Source organism: Notolepis coatsorum (assembly GCF_963971535.1).
Source record: "Notolepis coatsorum genome assembly, chromosome: 12".
Taxonomy (NCBI): Eukaryota; Metazoa; Chordata; class Actinopteri; order Aulopiformes; family Paralepididae; genus Notolepis; species Notolepis coatsorum.
In genome coordinates, this window is record NC_140176.1 from 31876091 (window position 1) to 31894079 (window position 17989).

The window sequence follows — 17989 nt, forward strand, 5'->3', positions numbered from 1 at the left end:
GGATCTGAGCAAGAGGGAGGATGTAGAGGATGAAAAGGAGCGGCCCGAGTACAGAACCTTGGGGGACACCTTGTGTGACAGTGGATGAGTATAGAACCTTGGGGGACACCTTGTGTGACAGTGGATGAGTATAGAACCCTGGGGGACACCTTGTGTGACTGTGGATGAGTATAGAACCCTGGGGGACACCTTGTGTGACTGTGGATGAGTATAGAACCCTGGGGGACACCTTGTGTGACAGTGGATGAGTACAGAACCTTGGGGACACCTTGTGTGACAGTGGATGAGTATAGAACCTTGGGGAACACCTTGTGTGACAGTGGATGAGTATAGAACCCTGGGGAACACTTTGTGTGACAGTGGATGAGTATAGAACCTTGGGGAACACCTTGTGTGACAGTGGATGAGTATAGAACCCTGGGGGACACCTTGTGTGACTGTGGATGAGTATAGAACCCTGGGGGACACCTTGTGTGACAGTGGATGAGTATAGAACCCTGGGGGACACCTTGTGTGACTGTGGATGAGTATAGAACCCTGGGGGACACCTTGTGTGACTGTGGATGAGTATAGAACCCTGGGGGACACCTTGTGTGACAGTGGATGAGTATAGAACCCTGGGGGACACCTTGTGTGACTGTGGATGAGTATAGAACCCTGGGGGACACCTTGTGTGACAGTGGATGAGTATAGAACCCTGGGGGACACCTTGTGTGACAGTGGATGAGTATAGAACCCTGGGGGACACCTTGTGTGACAGTGGATGAGTATAGAACCCTGGGGGACACCTTGTGTGACAGTGGATGAGTATAGAACCCTGGGGGACACCTTGTGTGACAGTGGATGAGTATAGAACCCTGGGGGACACCTTGTGTGACAGTGGATGAGTATAGAACCCTGGGGGACACCTTGTGTGACAGTGGATGAGTATAGAACCCTGGGGGACACCTTGTGTGACTGTGGATGAGTATAGAACCCTGGGGGACACCTTGTGTGACAGTGGATGAGTATAGAACCTTGGGGAACACCTTGTGTGACAGTGGATGAGTATAGAACCTTGGGGAACACCTTGTGTGACAGTGGATGAGTATAGAACCTTGGGGAACACCTTGGGGCGATTTCACAAAGAATGGATCGCACGGCACTAATAGCACCCTTAACTGCGCGCGAGTAGCAAGGGCTATCTGCTCCATCTTTGCAACCTATTCACTAAAGATATTGCACAGATTATATACTAGCGCAGACACGCCCATAGGTGTGCAATTTGCTCCTGATTTGCTCCAGCACAGTTGGCTCGTGGAGCAGTTTGCACCTGGCAGCGCTGTTGGCAGATATCAGGAATGGGGAAAAATAAACCCGAAATGAGGCATAGACATAACAATATTTTTCACCATTTTTATTTAGTTTATTTCGTATTGTATTTTGTTTATTTCGTAAAGTATATAGCTTGCTTAATTTGGATTTTCATGACACATTGCATCCTTTGTTTTTGTCATTTGCTTGTCATGTCATACCAAAATGAATTATTTTGAGCAGACCTGTCCATGGTGCTGAATCTTTAGACCGAAGTCAGGCTATGAATATTTTTTGAGTGAGAAAGTTGTATTTAATGTTAAGAGAATAGAACCTGCATTATCATAATACTCCAGAATAAACTTTACATTGACTGTGTTTCCAGCATCTACTCCTCATGGACCTGACGAAACATTATAAATTTAAAGTTTATTCTGGAGCATATGAGTATGTGGGTTATTTTCTCTTTATTGTGATTATTACCTAATACCAGCAGGGTTAGGAGGGGGGAAAAGATCAACAAAAAAATAAATAAAAGAAAGGAGAACATGTTTCGCCCATATTACCTCATTTAAATACCGGCAAATAGCACCGACGCACCGAGATGCAATGCTGATGACAACGCAGTTACCACCGTATTTCACCCTTTGCGCAAGCTTTGTGAATAGCAAACTGTGTTTCACAGCTATTTGCACAGACACAGGCATAGCGTCAGAAAAAGCTGTGCAATCCCTTTGTGAAGTGTGGCTGTGGATGAGTAGAGAACCTTGGGGAACACCTTGTGTGAGTGTGGATGAGTAGAGAACCTTGTGTGCGTGTGGATGAGTAGAGAACCTTGTGTGCGTGTGGATGAGTAGAGAACCTTGTGTGCGTGTGGATGAGTAGAGAACCTTGTGTGAGTGTGGATGAGTAGAGAACCTTGTGTGCGTGTGGATGAGTAGAGACCCTTGTGTGCGTGTGGATGAGTAGAGAACCTTGTGTGCGTGTGGATGAGTAGAGAACCTTGTGTGCGTGTGGATGAGTAGAGAACCTTGTGTGAGTGTGGATGAGTAGAGAACCTTGTGTGCGTGTGGATGAGTAGAGAACCTTGTGTGCGTGTGGATGAGTAGAGACCCTTGTGTGAGTGTGGATGAGTAGAGAACCTTGTGTGAGTGTGGATGAGTAGAGACCCTTGTGTGAGTGTGGATGAGTAGAGACCCTTGTGTGAGTGTGGATGAGTAGAGAACCTTGTGTGCGTGTGGATGAGTAGAGAACCTTGTGTGAGTGTGGATGAGTAGAGAACCTTGTGTGAGTGTGGATGAGTAGAGAACCTTGTGTGAGTGTGGATGAGTAGAGAACCTTGTGTGAGTGTGGATGAGTAGAGACCCTTGTGTGAGTGTGGATGAGTACAGACCCTTGTGTGAGTGTGGATGAGTACAGACCCTTGTGTGAGTGTGGATGAGTAGAGACCCTTGTGTGAGTGTGGATGAGTAGAGACCCTTGTGTGAGTGTGGATGAGTAGAGACCCTTGTGTGAGTGTGGATGAGTAGAGACCCTTGTGTGAGTGTGGATGAGTAGAGACCCTTGTGTGAGTGTGGATGAGTACAGACCCTTGAGACTCAGAAGGAGCTTCTATCCCCAGGCCATCAGGCTGCTCAACGAACAATAAACACTATGCAGCAACCATCAAATGCACACAGCACACACATCCACACGCACACACTCACTTTAAACGGGCAACTCACTGCAGCACCCACTTTACACACTTTAGAACACCTAAACACACTTTATATTTATATTTATTGGTAAAGGATTTGCACTACAACTCGCACACCTTACTGTAAATTGTACCTAAATTGTACCTCATCCCATTTCTGCTCTGCACTATATAGTATTGTATATTAGTACATTGCATAGTATATTGTATATTGTATAGTAACTCAGTTACTTCTATTCTGCATCGAACATTGTACATATGTCTATACTGAACACTGTGACCTCTATTTTTACTTCTATTTTACATGCTATACTATTTTATTTCATACTATCTTGTCTAACACAGTCTCTGGAGCGAAACAGTAAGAAGCATTTTGTATAAAAGTATTCTGTACTTCAGTATGACAACTATTAAAGAAACTTGAAAGAAACTTGAGAAACTTGAAACTTGTGTGAGTGTGGATGAGTAGAGAACCTTGTGTGAGTGTGGATGAGTAGAGAACCTTGTGTGAGTGTGGATGAGTAGAGAACCTTGTGTGAGTGTGGATGAGTAGAGAACCTTGTGTGAGTGTGGATGAGTAGAGAACCTTGTGTGAGTGTGGATGAGTAGAGAACCTTGTGTGAGTGTGGATGAGTAGAGAACCTTGTGTGAGTGTGGATGAGTAGAGAACCTTGTGTGAGTGTGGATGAGTACAGACCCTTGTGTGAGTGTGGATGAGTAGAGAACCTTGTGTGAGTGTGGATGAGTAGAGAACCTTGGAGAACACCTTGTGTGAGTGTGGATGAGTAGAGAACCTTGGAGAACACCTTGTGTGAGTGTGGATGAGTAGAGAACCTTGTGTGAGTGTGGATGAGTACAGACCCTTGTGTGAGTGTGGATGAGTAGAGAACCTTGTGTGAGTGTGGATGAGTAGAGAACCTTGTGTGAGTGTGGATGAGTAGAGAACCTTGTGTGAGTGTGGATGAGTAGAGAACCTTGTGTGAGTGTGGATGAGTAGAGAACCTTGTGTGAGTGTGGATGAGTAGAGAACCTTGTGTGAGTGTGGATGAGTAGAGAACCTTGGAGAACACCTTGTGTGAGTGTGGATGAGTAGAGAACCTTGGAGAACACCTTGTGTGAGTGTGGATGAGTAGATAACCTTGGAGAACACCTTGTGTGAGTGTGGATGAGTAGAGAACCTTGGAGAACACCTTGTGTGAGTGTGGATGAGTAGAGAACCTTGGAGAACACCTTGTGTGAGTGTGGATGAGTAGAGAACCTTGGAGAACACCTTGTGTGAGTGTGGATGAGTACAGAACCTTGGAGAACACCTTGTGTGAGTGTGGATGAGTACAGCACCTTGGAGAACACCTTGTGTGAGTGTGGATGAGAACAGAACCTTGGAGAACACCTTGTGTGAGTGTGAATGAGTACAGAACCTTGGAGAACACCTTGTGTGCGTGTGGATGAGTACAGAACCTGAACCTTGGAGAACACCTTGGAAGTATGATCTGTTGGAGAGGTGCTGTAGAACCGGAGCCAGCTGAGTGCGGTGCCTAGTGTTAAGGGTTAATTCTCCATGCACACACAGTCTGGGGAGGGTTTAACTGCCCTTGTGTACATGCATAATGTATGTCACAAATAAACTTTGATTTGATTCAGATATGTCTCACTAATTTAGTATATTCGTATTTTACTAAGTGTAAATGCTGTAGGCATCATGGGACCAGATAACATCAGTGGGCCTGTTTGGATGGTTCTGGACCACTGCCAATTGGAGCTCATCAATGATCATACTAATGTTTTTCTAAAGGCTAATGCATTTTTCAACCCACAAAGCCATAAATGAGTATCTATAATGTTGGACATTGTTCATTGATATCAATATATAACATGTTAATGTCACTGAAACGAATTGAATGCCTCACTACCACTGTTAAAATAAAGTATGCAATATTTGTCTTTTTAATTGTCTTTTTTTTTTTACCAACTAAACAGTAGCAGAGAATGAATATTACATATCAAGTTTCATCCATATTTAGTCGATTCAACTTACATTTGGTTGATTCAGCGACAAAAAAGGGAGAATATAAATTGAGACAATTGAGGATTTATTTTTTATTTGTACAGTGCAGCCTGCCCCACTACAGGTTTACCGGATTATTCGTTTTCTTATCAACGGTTTTCATTTCTCTTGTCTCTCCACGTTACGCAGCTGTGCAAACCTAAAGCAGATGTTTTGATGGAACAAACAACCGGTATGTCAGAAATGGCACCGAATAAACCAAAACAGAGCGTCTCCAAAGTGATGCGTTCGTCCAGGTGACAGGGAGGGAGACAGATGCGCACTTCCTGCGGCGTCCGCACTGCGATATATAAACCCGGCGAGTCGGAGTTGTGTTGAAGTCCGAGACTATAGTTTGCAAAGAGCAGCAGCCAATCAACGCTGGGAGCCCTCTCTCCCCTCTCTCTCTCTCTCTCTCTCTCTCTCTCTCTCTCTCACACACATTCTCTCTCTCCCCCTCTCTCTCTCCAGTCCACTGTAGACACTCTGGAAGATATAGCCTGGCAACGCAGCTCAAGATAAAGGTAGGACCACGATTCAAGGAACTTTATTATATCTGCTGCCAGAATCAGAATCAATCAGAAAGGTCTTTATTGCCAAGTATAGTTTTCCACATACAAGGAATTTGATTTGGTCGTTTTTTTGTGCGACATTGACAGACAGACAATTACCGGTAGAATAATAAATAAAAAGATGGAATAAAATGAAATGGAATATAAACGAAATTAGATTAAAATAGAAGCAACATCATGTATTTGTACAGCATCATGCATTGGACTCCCCCTCCTCCCCACAAACACCTGAATGATATTATTATAACGTGCTACAAGTGAAAAGGTGTGCATAATATTTGTGCATATATTTAAGCATGCCATTGTTATCCTAAGCCTCCAATTTTGTTTTTCTTTCAGATCAACCCCAAGAGTCGGACTTATTCTGTCAGGACGCCCCACGAAATACCCCAAATATGAAACCTCAGATTTTGGCCGTAGATGTGATGCTTCTCTGCATATCTTGCGGAGCGGGTGTCCTGGCGACGGGTCTCCCTGCAGCCGTGCTGTCCGCGCTGCTGCTGCCAGCGGCCAATCTCACCGGTGTTGGCGCAGCCATGGAGCACAGCTATGGAACAGACAGCACGACGGGTTCCAAATCCAGGAGGAAGCGTTATATTACTCAAAACGACATGCTTGCCATTCTTGATTATCATAACAAAGTGAGAGGAAAAGTGTTCCCCCCGGCGTCAAACATGGAATACATGGTAAGTGTACTAACTTGTATATTTTGTATACCCACTTTAAATCACCTGTACATTGTATATTACTATCGCACTTTACTGTTACATTTGCACTCTAGTTGGATGCCAAACCTCTTTTCGTTGTATACTGTACTTGTGCTGTATGATGACAATACATTTGAATCTAATCTAATCTAAAGTGACACTTTACTTGTACTTGATTCATTTTGGCGACACCTGGCAGACGACCACAGTTCGGTGCAATGCATGTCTTTGGCTAAACGCATCTTAGTGCAAACATGTGTCCCGTGACGTGTATGTCGGGTTATGAGGGCAATGTCATTCAATATCCGAAATATATTAGAATACATATAAATAAATAAATAAATAAATAATGAATAAATTAATTAATTAATTAATTAATCAATGAAGTGCATGGCTGATAGTAATGATTGATTGATTGATTGATTGATTGATTGATTGATTGATTGGAAACTTTATTAACAGATTGCAGAATGGGTACAATACAGTACAGCTCAATACTAACAACTGCTAAGAGGATGAAGACCAGAAAAAGACTTGTCTTGTTTACATAAGGGTCCTCCATTTTCAATTCATCAATGATGACAAGTGGGCTTGATTGGAATGGACGTGTAGTTCGGCGCAGGAAACCTCACTGACAGACTGGGTCTTCGTTGGGCTTGTTGGCAGTTGGCACACCCAGCTGTTGAGCAGATTGCAGTGGACCACCAGAGTAGACCCTTGGTGAGAGAACGGTCATGCGAAAGTAGATTAAAAGCGATATTTCACCTGAATGAATCTGTACTCAGATAGAGTCTAGATTCATTCAGGTGAAATATCGGATTTCATAGATGATCCTTGAGGGTGCGAAACACGTTCGCCTTAGTTTCACATCAATTATAACCTTGTTATTGTATCAACTGTAGCGTTTTATATATGACACAAGGTCATAGAGTAGGTACTCTGATAGCTTTTTATCTTATCTTAAAACAATAGAGTATCTGGGAGGATTCCCACAGATGCACATTAAAGTACTGTACTACTGGGACAAGGTAACTGAGTGGGGGAGGGAGGGAGGGAGGGAGGGAGGGAGGGAGGGAGGGAGGGAGGGAGGGAGGGAGGGAGGGAGGGAGGGAGGGAGGGAGGGAGGGAGGGAGATCTTCATTCTCCAGTTATTTAGACCCTAGTAATGAGGTCATCAGCTGGAAGTGTCTCCTCATTGTGTATCACTCCACTTCAGAATGTGAACCACATGTAAGCGGCGGGGAGGTCACCGTGGTTGAGAAGTAGGTCACTATTTACTATTGTTGCTAATAGATGCTCTCTGTCTGACCCTCGGCCACAGTAGACTGGATTAAACCGCGGAGGAAGCCACACGACGTAGCGGAATGAGAGAGAGAGAGAGAGAGAGTAGCGTTACGAACCCAGCGGTGGTGTTACCCTGCCGTCTCACGGCTAAGCTAGAGATGAGCGGAGAGCGGTCGGCGTGTGTATTCTCCTTGGGTTACGTAACGAGGTTCTGCACGGCTCCTGAGCGCCTCTCTCCGTGTCTCTAGGTGTGGGACGAGACCCTGGCCAAGACGGCGGAGGACTGGGCGCATGCCTGCCTGTGGGAGCACGGCCCACGTAACCTCCTCAGGTTCCTAGGTCAAAACCTTTCCGTGAGGACAGGACGGTGAGTGACCTTTGACCCCCCCCCCCCCCCCCCCCCCCACACACACACACACAACGTGCAGCTCCTTTCAAGGATGGCTTTGAGGAGTCATGGCCGTCGTTTGCCTCCTTCTCCGGTCTCTGCCCGAGGTTCTGTGTACTGTGACCCCGAGGAAAACGTGAGGAATGTTCCTACGACCTGGTAAATAAACTCAAGCAGTGTTTACAGCCATGACCCGACGACGCTAGGATGCAACCCCCCCCCCCTCCCCGGGGGGGTCCTGACCCGTCAGTGGAAACCCTGGGTGCTCTTGGATTGGCACGTTTTTTCCTATCGGCTCGGTTAGCTTTCCTCCTCTTCCTCTCGTCGTAGACTGTGTGGCTGGAGACGGCATGCTTCTGCGTGTGCTGCACCTCTTCTCTCTGACCGTCATACCTACACGTTGTCAGTGTCGTTTTTTGCGGGGCTACCGGGAGCTTGGTGCGTCTGGCCAGAGCTTGTATGGAACGTGCGAGAATTTTTATTGGCGCCAGTTCAGTGTTGCTATGTGTTTTTTTTGCTAGTATCGTGAAATTGCTGTTACTTTTAGCTGTAAGTGGTAATAAAAAGCTCTTAAAAAGTCTTAAATTATTATTATTGAAACCTGCAGATACCCTGCTACGCGTTGCTGCTGTTGCCCAACTGCCGGTACAATTTGTGCCCAGCTGCACATTGGTCCCACTGTGGCTTTCTATGCTTTCTTCACCTCTGCACGTCTCGTTCCATTGACTTTGTGTGTATTTCATGCCACCTCTAAATTCCACGGTCTGCCCGAACGCACTTTTACGGCACGTGACATCGTTTAGTGCTAGTTGATGGCGAGCACGCGGATGTAGGTAAATGTCGTGGTGACGGTGTACTAGCTCACGGCTCTACGCTAACTTTATTCCCAAGGAGCACATATTATGCTCCTAAATGAAAAAAAATTAGGAGCACACAAAGACATTTAGGAGCATACAAAGAAATGTAGGAGCACAATGAAATATTTTCAAGTAACACAGAGTTTATTAACAAACAATTTATTACATGCATATTATTATTACATGTGCGCATGCTAAGGGTCAAACATCTGTGCAATAGCACATACCACCAAAATCACACATTGGCCCATGTCTACTAGACAAAGGATATTCGGTTGTCCAGCTGCATTTGTATGTTGTAGTGTTGTCACGATACCAACATTTTGACTTCGATACCGATAGGAAAGGTAATGGAATATATTGTTAGATGACAGAACATGGAAAGTTCTTTATACAATTCTTTAATGAATTATAATTGTAATTCATATTTTGACGGTTGAAGTGTAAATAATCCAAACTAATACAATTATTCTGTTACAGCTGCTGAGCTATATACTATAGCTAATGTCCATCAATATCTTCCTTTTGAATGAAATAGGTTCAGGAATCAGGATTGTTAGCAGAGAGAGAGACTCAGCCCCCCCCCTTCCCTCACTATTGGATGCTTAGTTAGCGTTAGCAGGTTAGCTTAGTTAGCATGCCGTTAGCATCTAACATTAGTTAAGGTTTTTAACTAGGATTTTTTGATGTGGGCATACAGGAATGGCGAGGATGCGAAGCATGTTAGACCGATGGACCCGTTGCTCGCAGAGTTTACATAGAAACAGCGTGACTCACGAGATAAGTTGTCATAGAGCTGTCGAACACAGGGCTGAATAGCTAGATGTTATAGCTTCTAAAATTGAAGGTCCGCACTGCTCTGTCAAATTACAATTGCGCGTCGACACTGTGCGCCCACTACGCAAAGCTATTACTCGCACACTGTGCTCCTAAATAATTTTTCAAATAAAAAAGATTTGAAGCACCTCATAGATCCCCATTGTCACTAACACACTCACTCACTGAAAGTTACGATACAATTAACTCTGAATATAAAAATATGAGAAAAATAAACAGTGTAAACTGTAACGGTACACAAAAACCACGGTTCGGTACGTACCTTGGTTTTGAAGTCACAGTTCGGTACGGGTTTTCGGTACAGTGGGGGAAAGTTTGGCTTTCCATATTCCACTCGGGGGTGATGTAGTGTGCAGTACCTGTTAAGTAGGGCTGTCAACGAATATTCTATATTCAAATGAATAATATAAAGAAATTCAATGCGCTGCATGACGGATAGGAGACACGCGACGTCATTGAGCTGAACAACGTGCGAGTTAATGAACAACAACAACAACCGCAACCATCGGTCGCAAAGACAGTGATTTGCACTCTGAGCATCTCAAGCCCGTTGGAAATACTTTGGATTTTGATTAACTTGTGGAACCTCGAGACAGTTTTATGCAAGCTATTGAAACTCCAGCTGGCCTACCTTCTTTTTTATGTAACGCTATTTTGGGAGTTCTAGCGTCAAGAATGTAAGTAGCCTACTTTTCTATTTTAGCACTTCATGTAAATCATCCCTCATGTTTATCACACCTTGTTCGGAGGCACGTTGCTGTGTATGAATGTCCGTTCTATATGCCGTAAACTATCATTAATTTGATCCCCGAGAGACAGCCCCTTCTCAATCTAGCACCAATCCTCCTCACGCACTGAGAGAGAGAGGGTGTGTGTGTGTGTGTGTGTGTGTGTGTGTGTGTGTGTGTGTGTGTGTGTGTGTGTGTGTGTGTGTGTGTGTGTGTGTTGTGTGTGTGTGTGTGTGTGTGTGTGTGTGTGTGTGTGTGTGTGTGTGTGTGTGTGTGTGTGTGTGTGTGTGTGTGTGTGTGTGTGTGTGTGTGTGTGTGTGTGTGTTCGCCACACTATGAGGCTATGCTAAATTACAGGTAATCTCTCAGTGTTGTGCGTGGGCTGAACAAACAACATCTGGCCCTTTGTGCAAATTATATTTTGGGAAGGGGTGAACTTGGAGTTTTGAATAAAATTCTGCATAAAAAAAAATAAAACATCTGAATGTGCATTCCGTTAGTGGTTAACGTACCGCTGCATTCGTTCGGTACACAGTGCGTACTGAACCGCAGGTCCAGTACTGAAACGGTTCGGTACGGATACGTTTACCGTTACATAAACAATATAATTAACTCTGAATATAAAAATATGAGAAAAATAAACAGGGTCTGCACCCTAGGTTTCGATTCACTTCTAAATCCAGATGTCCTTTTACCTGATCCTAAAACAGAGCCTCATTTATGAGACTGTGGCTCCAAGCCCTGAGACGTGAGGATGCTTCAGGAAACCTTCCTGCAGTCTATGCTGTGTGACAAAATAAATTCAACACTGCCTGGTTTGGGCCTAATTCTGCATGTGATTAGCATAAATTAGCCTCACTGTAAAGAGGAGTCTTGTGTGTTTCTATTGAGCCCATTCATTCAGGTATCTTGAGGTGAGAAGGACCCATGATGCCCGATGTGGCGTTTTCCTCCCATCAAATTAAAGCTAGCTTAAAATAGCTCAACTTTCGAGAAAAATCCTCCCCCTTTGCCCGTAAGCTACAGTAGCATGACACGGCTGGTACCTTTGGATTCATTAATATCTTCATATGATATAATATGAACAGTGTGATGTTGGTAACAGATGAGCGCTTAGGTCATAAACTTGTCAGACAACATTCTGTATTGATAACCTACAGAATAAATTGTTAAATGCAATAAGTAGCCTAAAAAGTTAAGAGCTAATCGCTTGCCAATGGGCAACTTCTCACATGTTCACATTATTATGACAAGCCCTAGTGCATTTTTCCACGGACTGTGGCAGAAATTAACAATCTTTTCCTTTACCGTTTACCAGTAAGTGTGTCCTTGATGAGGTTAATGGGAAGATTGCATTTCACCAAAGGATTTATCGTTTTGTTAACTTTCCAATCTCTGAAAGCCAAATTGCTAAGCACTAAAACGGCTGCGTGTTGCAGAGAACGCACCGGTGCTGGGGACCTGATCTGCAACACTAAGCTAGTTTTGGCTAGCGATTTTAACTGTCAGAGAAATACACGTATATTAGAAGGCTTCGTTTCACAGGACCACAGCTGCGCGGACCACAGACGAAGCGAGGAACGATCTATTAATAGTCCATTAATTTTCCTCAAGCTATGCAGCAAAGACCCAGGAGCAGCCAGGAAACATGTGATACTCGTGAGAAGGCCTCTTGATGCTCCTACCGGTACTCGTTCGTACTGATACACTATACATCTGACATCTGACTTTTACATTTGGCGTCCTCTCTCCACAGCTATCGCTCCATCCTTCAGCTCGTGAAGCCGTGGTACGACGAGGTCAAGGACTACGCCTTTCCTTACCCCCGAGACTGCAACCCCAGGTGCCCCCTCAGATGCTACGGACCCATGTGTACACACTATACACAGGTAGGGTGTTACGACTCTGGGGATTTAACCTAATATGCAGTACAGAGCAAAGATAGACAGGTCTTGTTCAAACCCAGACTTGGGTATATTTAATGATAAAAGAATGGTCAAGTGTTCAGGCAGGGGCGATACACGGGGACGGAGTAGTCAGCCAGGCAGGGATCAAAACGGGTACAGGGTAGTTAGCCAGGCAGGGATCAAAACGGGTGCAGGTCCTCATACGTTTCGGGAAAGGCAAGGAGAGGCAGGAGTCAGAGCACGTCTTTGTCGGGAGCCAGAGAACAGGGTGAAGAGCCAGGCAGGACTGCTGGGAAGGACGAGAACAAGGGTTAGACACAGTCGAAGCACAATGGACTAGAGAACAACACGAGAGAGAGCAGAATAACACAACTAACTGGGAAATACAAAGTTACGATCTGGCAGCCTCATGACATCTGGGGCGGGGTTATATCCCTGACGTAATTGGCCCACAGACGTCAATCAGCAGCTCCGCTGGCAGCGGCACACCTGCACTTAAACGAGAGAGAGAGAGAGAGAGAGAGAGAGAGAGAGAGAGAGAGAGAGAGAGAGAGAGAGAGAGAGAGAGAAAGAGAGAGACATAGGGGAGATCAGCAGCTGGTATGACTGGAGTTCTATAGCGCTTTTTCCAGTACTGAGACAGAACGCGCTTGATACAGTGGAATGGCTGTGGACATCTTTCAGCATGGGTGGCCCCGTGGGAGTTGAACCCCCAACCCTGGTGGTGTTAGTGCCCTGCAACACAGCACCGCTATTGTTCATGTAATAACATGGTGATGTTTCACATTAGTCACTTTTTAACACTACACCATATTTTATCTATTTATTACCAAAAGATTTGCACTATCTCTACCTTATTTGATCATTTTTGCATTTTGGTTGCATTTTGTACTTTAGTTTTGTATATTGTATATTTGTATAGTGTTTGGTCTTTATTCTTTTAAAATGTTTTACTGTATGAAGCACAATCTCTAAAAAAATAAGTACTTGCAAACCTATGAGAACTAAGTTGTATGTTAACAAACCGTTCAAAGTTAACATGGTCTAATAACATTGCTTTGCTGCATTCATGATGATTAACGATTGCATTGATTAATTAATCATAGGGTAACTGATTGATTGATTGTTCTCCTTCACAGATGGTGTGGGCGACGTCAAACAAGGTGGGCTGTGCCGTCCACACCTGCCACAACATGAACGTCTGGGGCTCGGTGTGGAAGAGGGCGACGTACTTAGTATGCAACTACTCCCCCAAGTAAGTCCACTGTATAAATGCATCACTGGGTTTTGGGGCCTTCGCTGTGATTTTAGGCCATCGTACATAACCGTGCCAGTGACGTGCCGTAAGAGGTTGAACCTATTAACCTGCCCGACGACCGCACCGGGCTAATCGTGGGTCAGAAGGGTTGTCCCTTGACATTAGAGCTGCCGGGAGACATGCCGTCCTGTGCCGTGCAACGCGCCACCCATGTTGCTGGAAGACCCAGATAACCTCATTACAAGCCTGTGTACCGTGGGCACCGCATTCCACAAGCCCCGGAGACTCGCAGAATTCCTAGGGAATTCTTTCCCTGATTCCCCGAATCAAAGCCATGTCTGGTCGGACTCGTGACTGACTTGTGACCCCGGGCCCTTTAATCTGAGTGACTCCGGTCGGTTGATGACCTACATTTCAGCTCGCTAGAGAATAATGGCCTCCGTGCATTCGGACGCCGGCTCGCTAATTCGGGTGCGCTGCCCTCTAGTGGTCAGATCTGCAGTAGCAGCTCAAAAGAGACCCCAGGAACACTTTTCCAAATCAGCCTCATATTTCATTAGATGAGAAGCACCTCACAGGCTCCTCCCGGGCAGCGTGTCGATGTGTCCTTGAGCAAGACACTTAACCCCTAATTGCCACCTCGCATGTTTGCCTCCACCGTCGGTGTCTGAATGTGTGACTGAATGGGTAAAATGTGAGGAACAAAATGTTTAAGTGCTTTGGATAAAATCTGTTATATATATAAATGCAACATTTACCATTTGATTCTAGACGGCGGCTAGCTGAAGGTGTGTTTGCTACTCTTTGGCCCCCAGACGTGCAGACGTGTTCATGGCGTGTGTTTCTCTCTTCCAGGGGCAACTGGATCGGTGAGGCTCCCTACAAAGTGGGTGTCCCCTGCTCCGCCTGCCCCCCAGCTACGGAGGCTCGTGCAGCAACAATATGTGCTTCCCTGCTCTCAACACAAACTACTTGCACTGGTTCAAATAAGCAAAGGTCACGCCCCCGTCCCCCCCCGTCCCCCCCACCCCCACAAGACGACACCTCCCCCCCCCTGCCCCCCCCCCCCCCCCCCCCCTCCCCCCAAAGACATTTATTTTTTTGTTTTTACTCCGTAAGGATTTGCACAACAGTCCTGGATCACGCTATTTTGTATATATGGGCTTATTTATAGACACAAACATGCATTTGAAGGCAGCAGACGTGTACATAAACTGTAAATGATTTGGTTTTTTAAAATGTTTTTATTTTTTTGTTTGTTTTATTTTTTAATTGCTATTTGGATTGATGGAAGGTAATTTATCTTTGCGAAGGAGACTCCGTGTTCTATATTCAGGATGTATGTGGAGCCGCAACCCCTTTACTTACTCACTATAACTGCATCAGTTTACCATTGACCATGTGGTAGAGATACCTTTTTTCAGGGGGGGGGGGGGGGTTATAGCTGCGAATCATTATTCAGTACGCTCTGCCTAATGCCTCGTCTCCACTAGCCAGGGTTTAACCGTGCTGTGGCCCGTCTCCACTAGCCAGGGTTCAGCCGTGCTGTGGCCTCGTCTCCACTAGCCAGGCTTCAGCCGTGCTGTGGCCTCGTCTCCACTAGCCAGGGTTTAGCCATGTTGTGGCCTCGTCTCCACTAGCCAGGGTTTAGCCATGTTGTGGCCTCGTCTCCACTAGCCAGGCTTCAGCCGTGCTGTGGCCTCGTCTCCACTAGCCATGGTTTAGCCATGTTGTGGCCTCGTCTCCACTAGCCAGGGTTCAGCCGTGCTGTGGCCTCGTCTCCACTAGCCAGGGTTTAGCCGTGCTGTGGCCTCGTCTCCACTAGCCAGGGTTTAGCCGTGCTGTGGCCTCGTCTCCACTAGCCAGGGTTTAGCCGTGCTGCGGCCTTGTTTCCACTAGCCAGGGTTTAGCCATGTTGTGGCCTCGTCTCCACTAGCCAGGCTTCAGCCGTGCTGTGGCCTCGTCTCCACTAGCCAGGGTTTAGCCGTGCTGTGGCCTCGTCTCCACTAGCCAGGGTTTAGCCATGTTGTGGCCTCGTCTCCACTAGCCAGGGTTCAGCCGTGCTGTGGCCTCGTCTCCACTAGCCAGGGTTTAGCCGTGCTGTGGCCTCGTCTCCACTAGCCAGGGTTTAGCCGTGTTGTGGCCTCGTCTCCACTAGCCAGGGTTTAGCCGTGCTGTGGCCTCGTCTCCACTAGCCAGGGTTTAGCCGTGCTGTGGCCTCGTCTCCACTAGCCAGGGTTTAGCCGTGCTGTGGCCTCGTCTCCACTAGCCAGGGTTTAGCCGTGTTGTGGCCTGTCTGGCACACAGCAAGTGTCTCCATTGTCTTTAGAACCTGGTCAAACCTGGCTGGACCCCAGCTGAGATGGACACATTTCACAACCTGGGCAGACCTGGCTGGGACTGTTGTATCATCATGGTTTAGCTTTGTGTACCATAGTTGTTGGTAAGAATTATGAAAGATTTGAAAGCAACCGGAGAGTTTACAAGAAACGCAATGGAGACACAAACCCAACCATACCATACCATGCTAGACCATGGCTAGCCCCAGCCAGGCTGAACATAGCTAATGGAGACACAAACCCAACCATACCATACCATGCTAGGACATGGCTATATCCCCTGCCAGGCTGAACGTAGTTAATGGAGACAAGGCATATCTGTTAATGTCATCCTTTTAACAACAAGGCCGTTGACCTCAGCTGGGGGTCACAAAGCCAATGCAGTAGGTACAACTTATGAGGGAATCCAACTCAATTTAATCAATTCAACAATTTAATCGATTCAACAACAACAAAAGGTTTCTTGACCTATTTCTATTGGCTTTCTTTCATGAGTGATGTAAACTTGTTTTATTCACTCACTCAATTTGAGTTGATTGAACTCCAGTTGAACCGCAAAGAGGTTACTTGAAGTCGACGTACGATGATTGGAGTTGAGACAACGTGCTTTTCTTTTAACAGAGCAGGTACTGATCCATTAGTGTCCAAGAGGCAAATTGGCGGCGATGTGCACTTTCTGTAAAGGAAAAGAAAATACAAAATCAAAATGGATAATGGGGTAGTTGGGGTAGGGATTTCAGCTGATTGTTCAAAGTCACCAACCACAGAGACCAACATGACGCACAAGATGTCAATAGTCATAATTCCTTTTATTATGAGTTCCCCAAGACTCATTCCTGCATGGTGCTTTTCTGTCTGTTTCTATATGCACTGGTTATGTCGGGTTTCATCACATTCCTTCTTGTCATTACGGGCATTCCACAGGTCTTCTATAATGTTTAATATAACAACGTGTCCGACGGAGAGAGAACGCAGCATGACCTCGATCCAGATCCGTGTTTATCTGCCAGTATATTAGACCGTTCCAGCGGTTAATGCTTCCCTTACAGTCTTTTCACAGATTGCATTTAAGCTAGTCCCTCTAGGTAGTCGAGTGCACCTTAAGCGTTTTGAACATTTCCAGTAAAATATGGGGAAATCATCACGTGTTTTGTGTATAGATAATCACCATACCCTGGACTCTCCTTATACGTCGAGCATACTAAGTTATTCATTTTTATATGCGAGAAATATTTAATTGATATTCATTTTTGTATGTTTTCTTTTTGTAAAATGAACTGTATACAGAATTGTAAAAAAAAAAAAAAAAAAAGTAAAAAAAAAATATGATTTTCTTTACCATTTGCATATAAACCTTGATTATGATAATGGTGAAGGAAAAATGTATTATATATTATGAAGCATGTATTCCCATCCTCCACTCAGAGTTGACTGTTTTCTTATGAAGCACTAGCATAGCGTTGGCAGACCGACGCCTGAGCGGTTCTGACTTGGCAAATATTTCAGAATTCCTTTTTCCAAACCGGGCCAGTTTTTGTGAAGTAGTATTCCACATCTACTCAGAGGGGACTTTTGAACATAGCAGCAGTGTTTCCAAAAAAAAAGATTGGACCATATAAATGAATGTTATATTCACATACAAGTTCGACTTGTAGATGGAAAGTATTTGGAACTCTCTTACCCTGTCACAAATGAAAGATATGTCTGCTTCACTGACTCCTGATTACATACATTATCAACCTATTACACCCCTGAAATACAGCAAATACACAGATACAAAACATACATCTCATCTAGTGTTAGTCCCTGTTAGTCCTTGTTAGTCCTTGTGTATAAGAGCTCAGTCAATCAACTAGAGAATGAAAATACAGTATGTCTCCATTCCTATTTCTTACTTCGGTGGGGCTACCGATTTGTTTATGTTTGGATCACCGTTTGGGCCTTTATTAGAGAAACGTTGATTTAATTGAAATCAACGGATAGCAGAATAGGAACGAACACTTAAAACGCACTGACTGTATTTAAAAATAAAAAAAAAGGAAAAAAAAGTTTTGTATTTATACAATGAATTTGTGCTTT

At 45.0% G+C, this 17989-nt stretch overlaps 1 protein-coding gene across 1 annotated transcript; it reads left to right on the forward strand.

Moving 5' to 3' along the window:
- Positions 1–5452: 5452 nt before the first annotated feature.
- pi15a (peptidase inhibitor 15a) lies at positions 5453–14561 on the forward strand (the record flags this gene model as incomplete). Its single annotated transcript, XM_084326760.1, is given in 7 exon segments — positions 5453–5557; positions 5945–6291; positions 7845–7963; positions 12163–12295; positions 13453–13568; positions 14427–14485; positions 14488–14561. Coding segments are annotated over 6 exon segments (792 nt in total). The 5' UTR covers positions 5453–5557; positions 5945–6000.
- Between the last annotated feature and the right edge of the window lie 3428 nt (positions 14562–17989).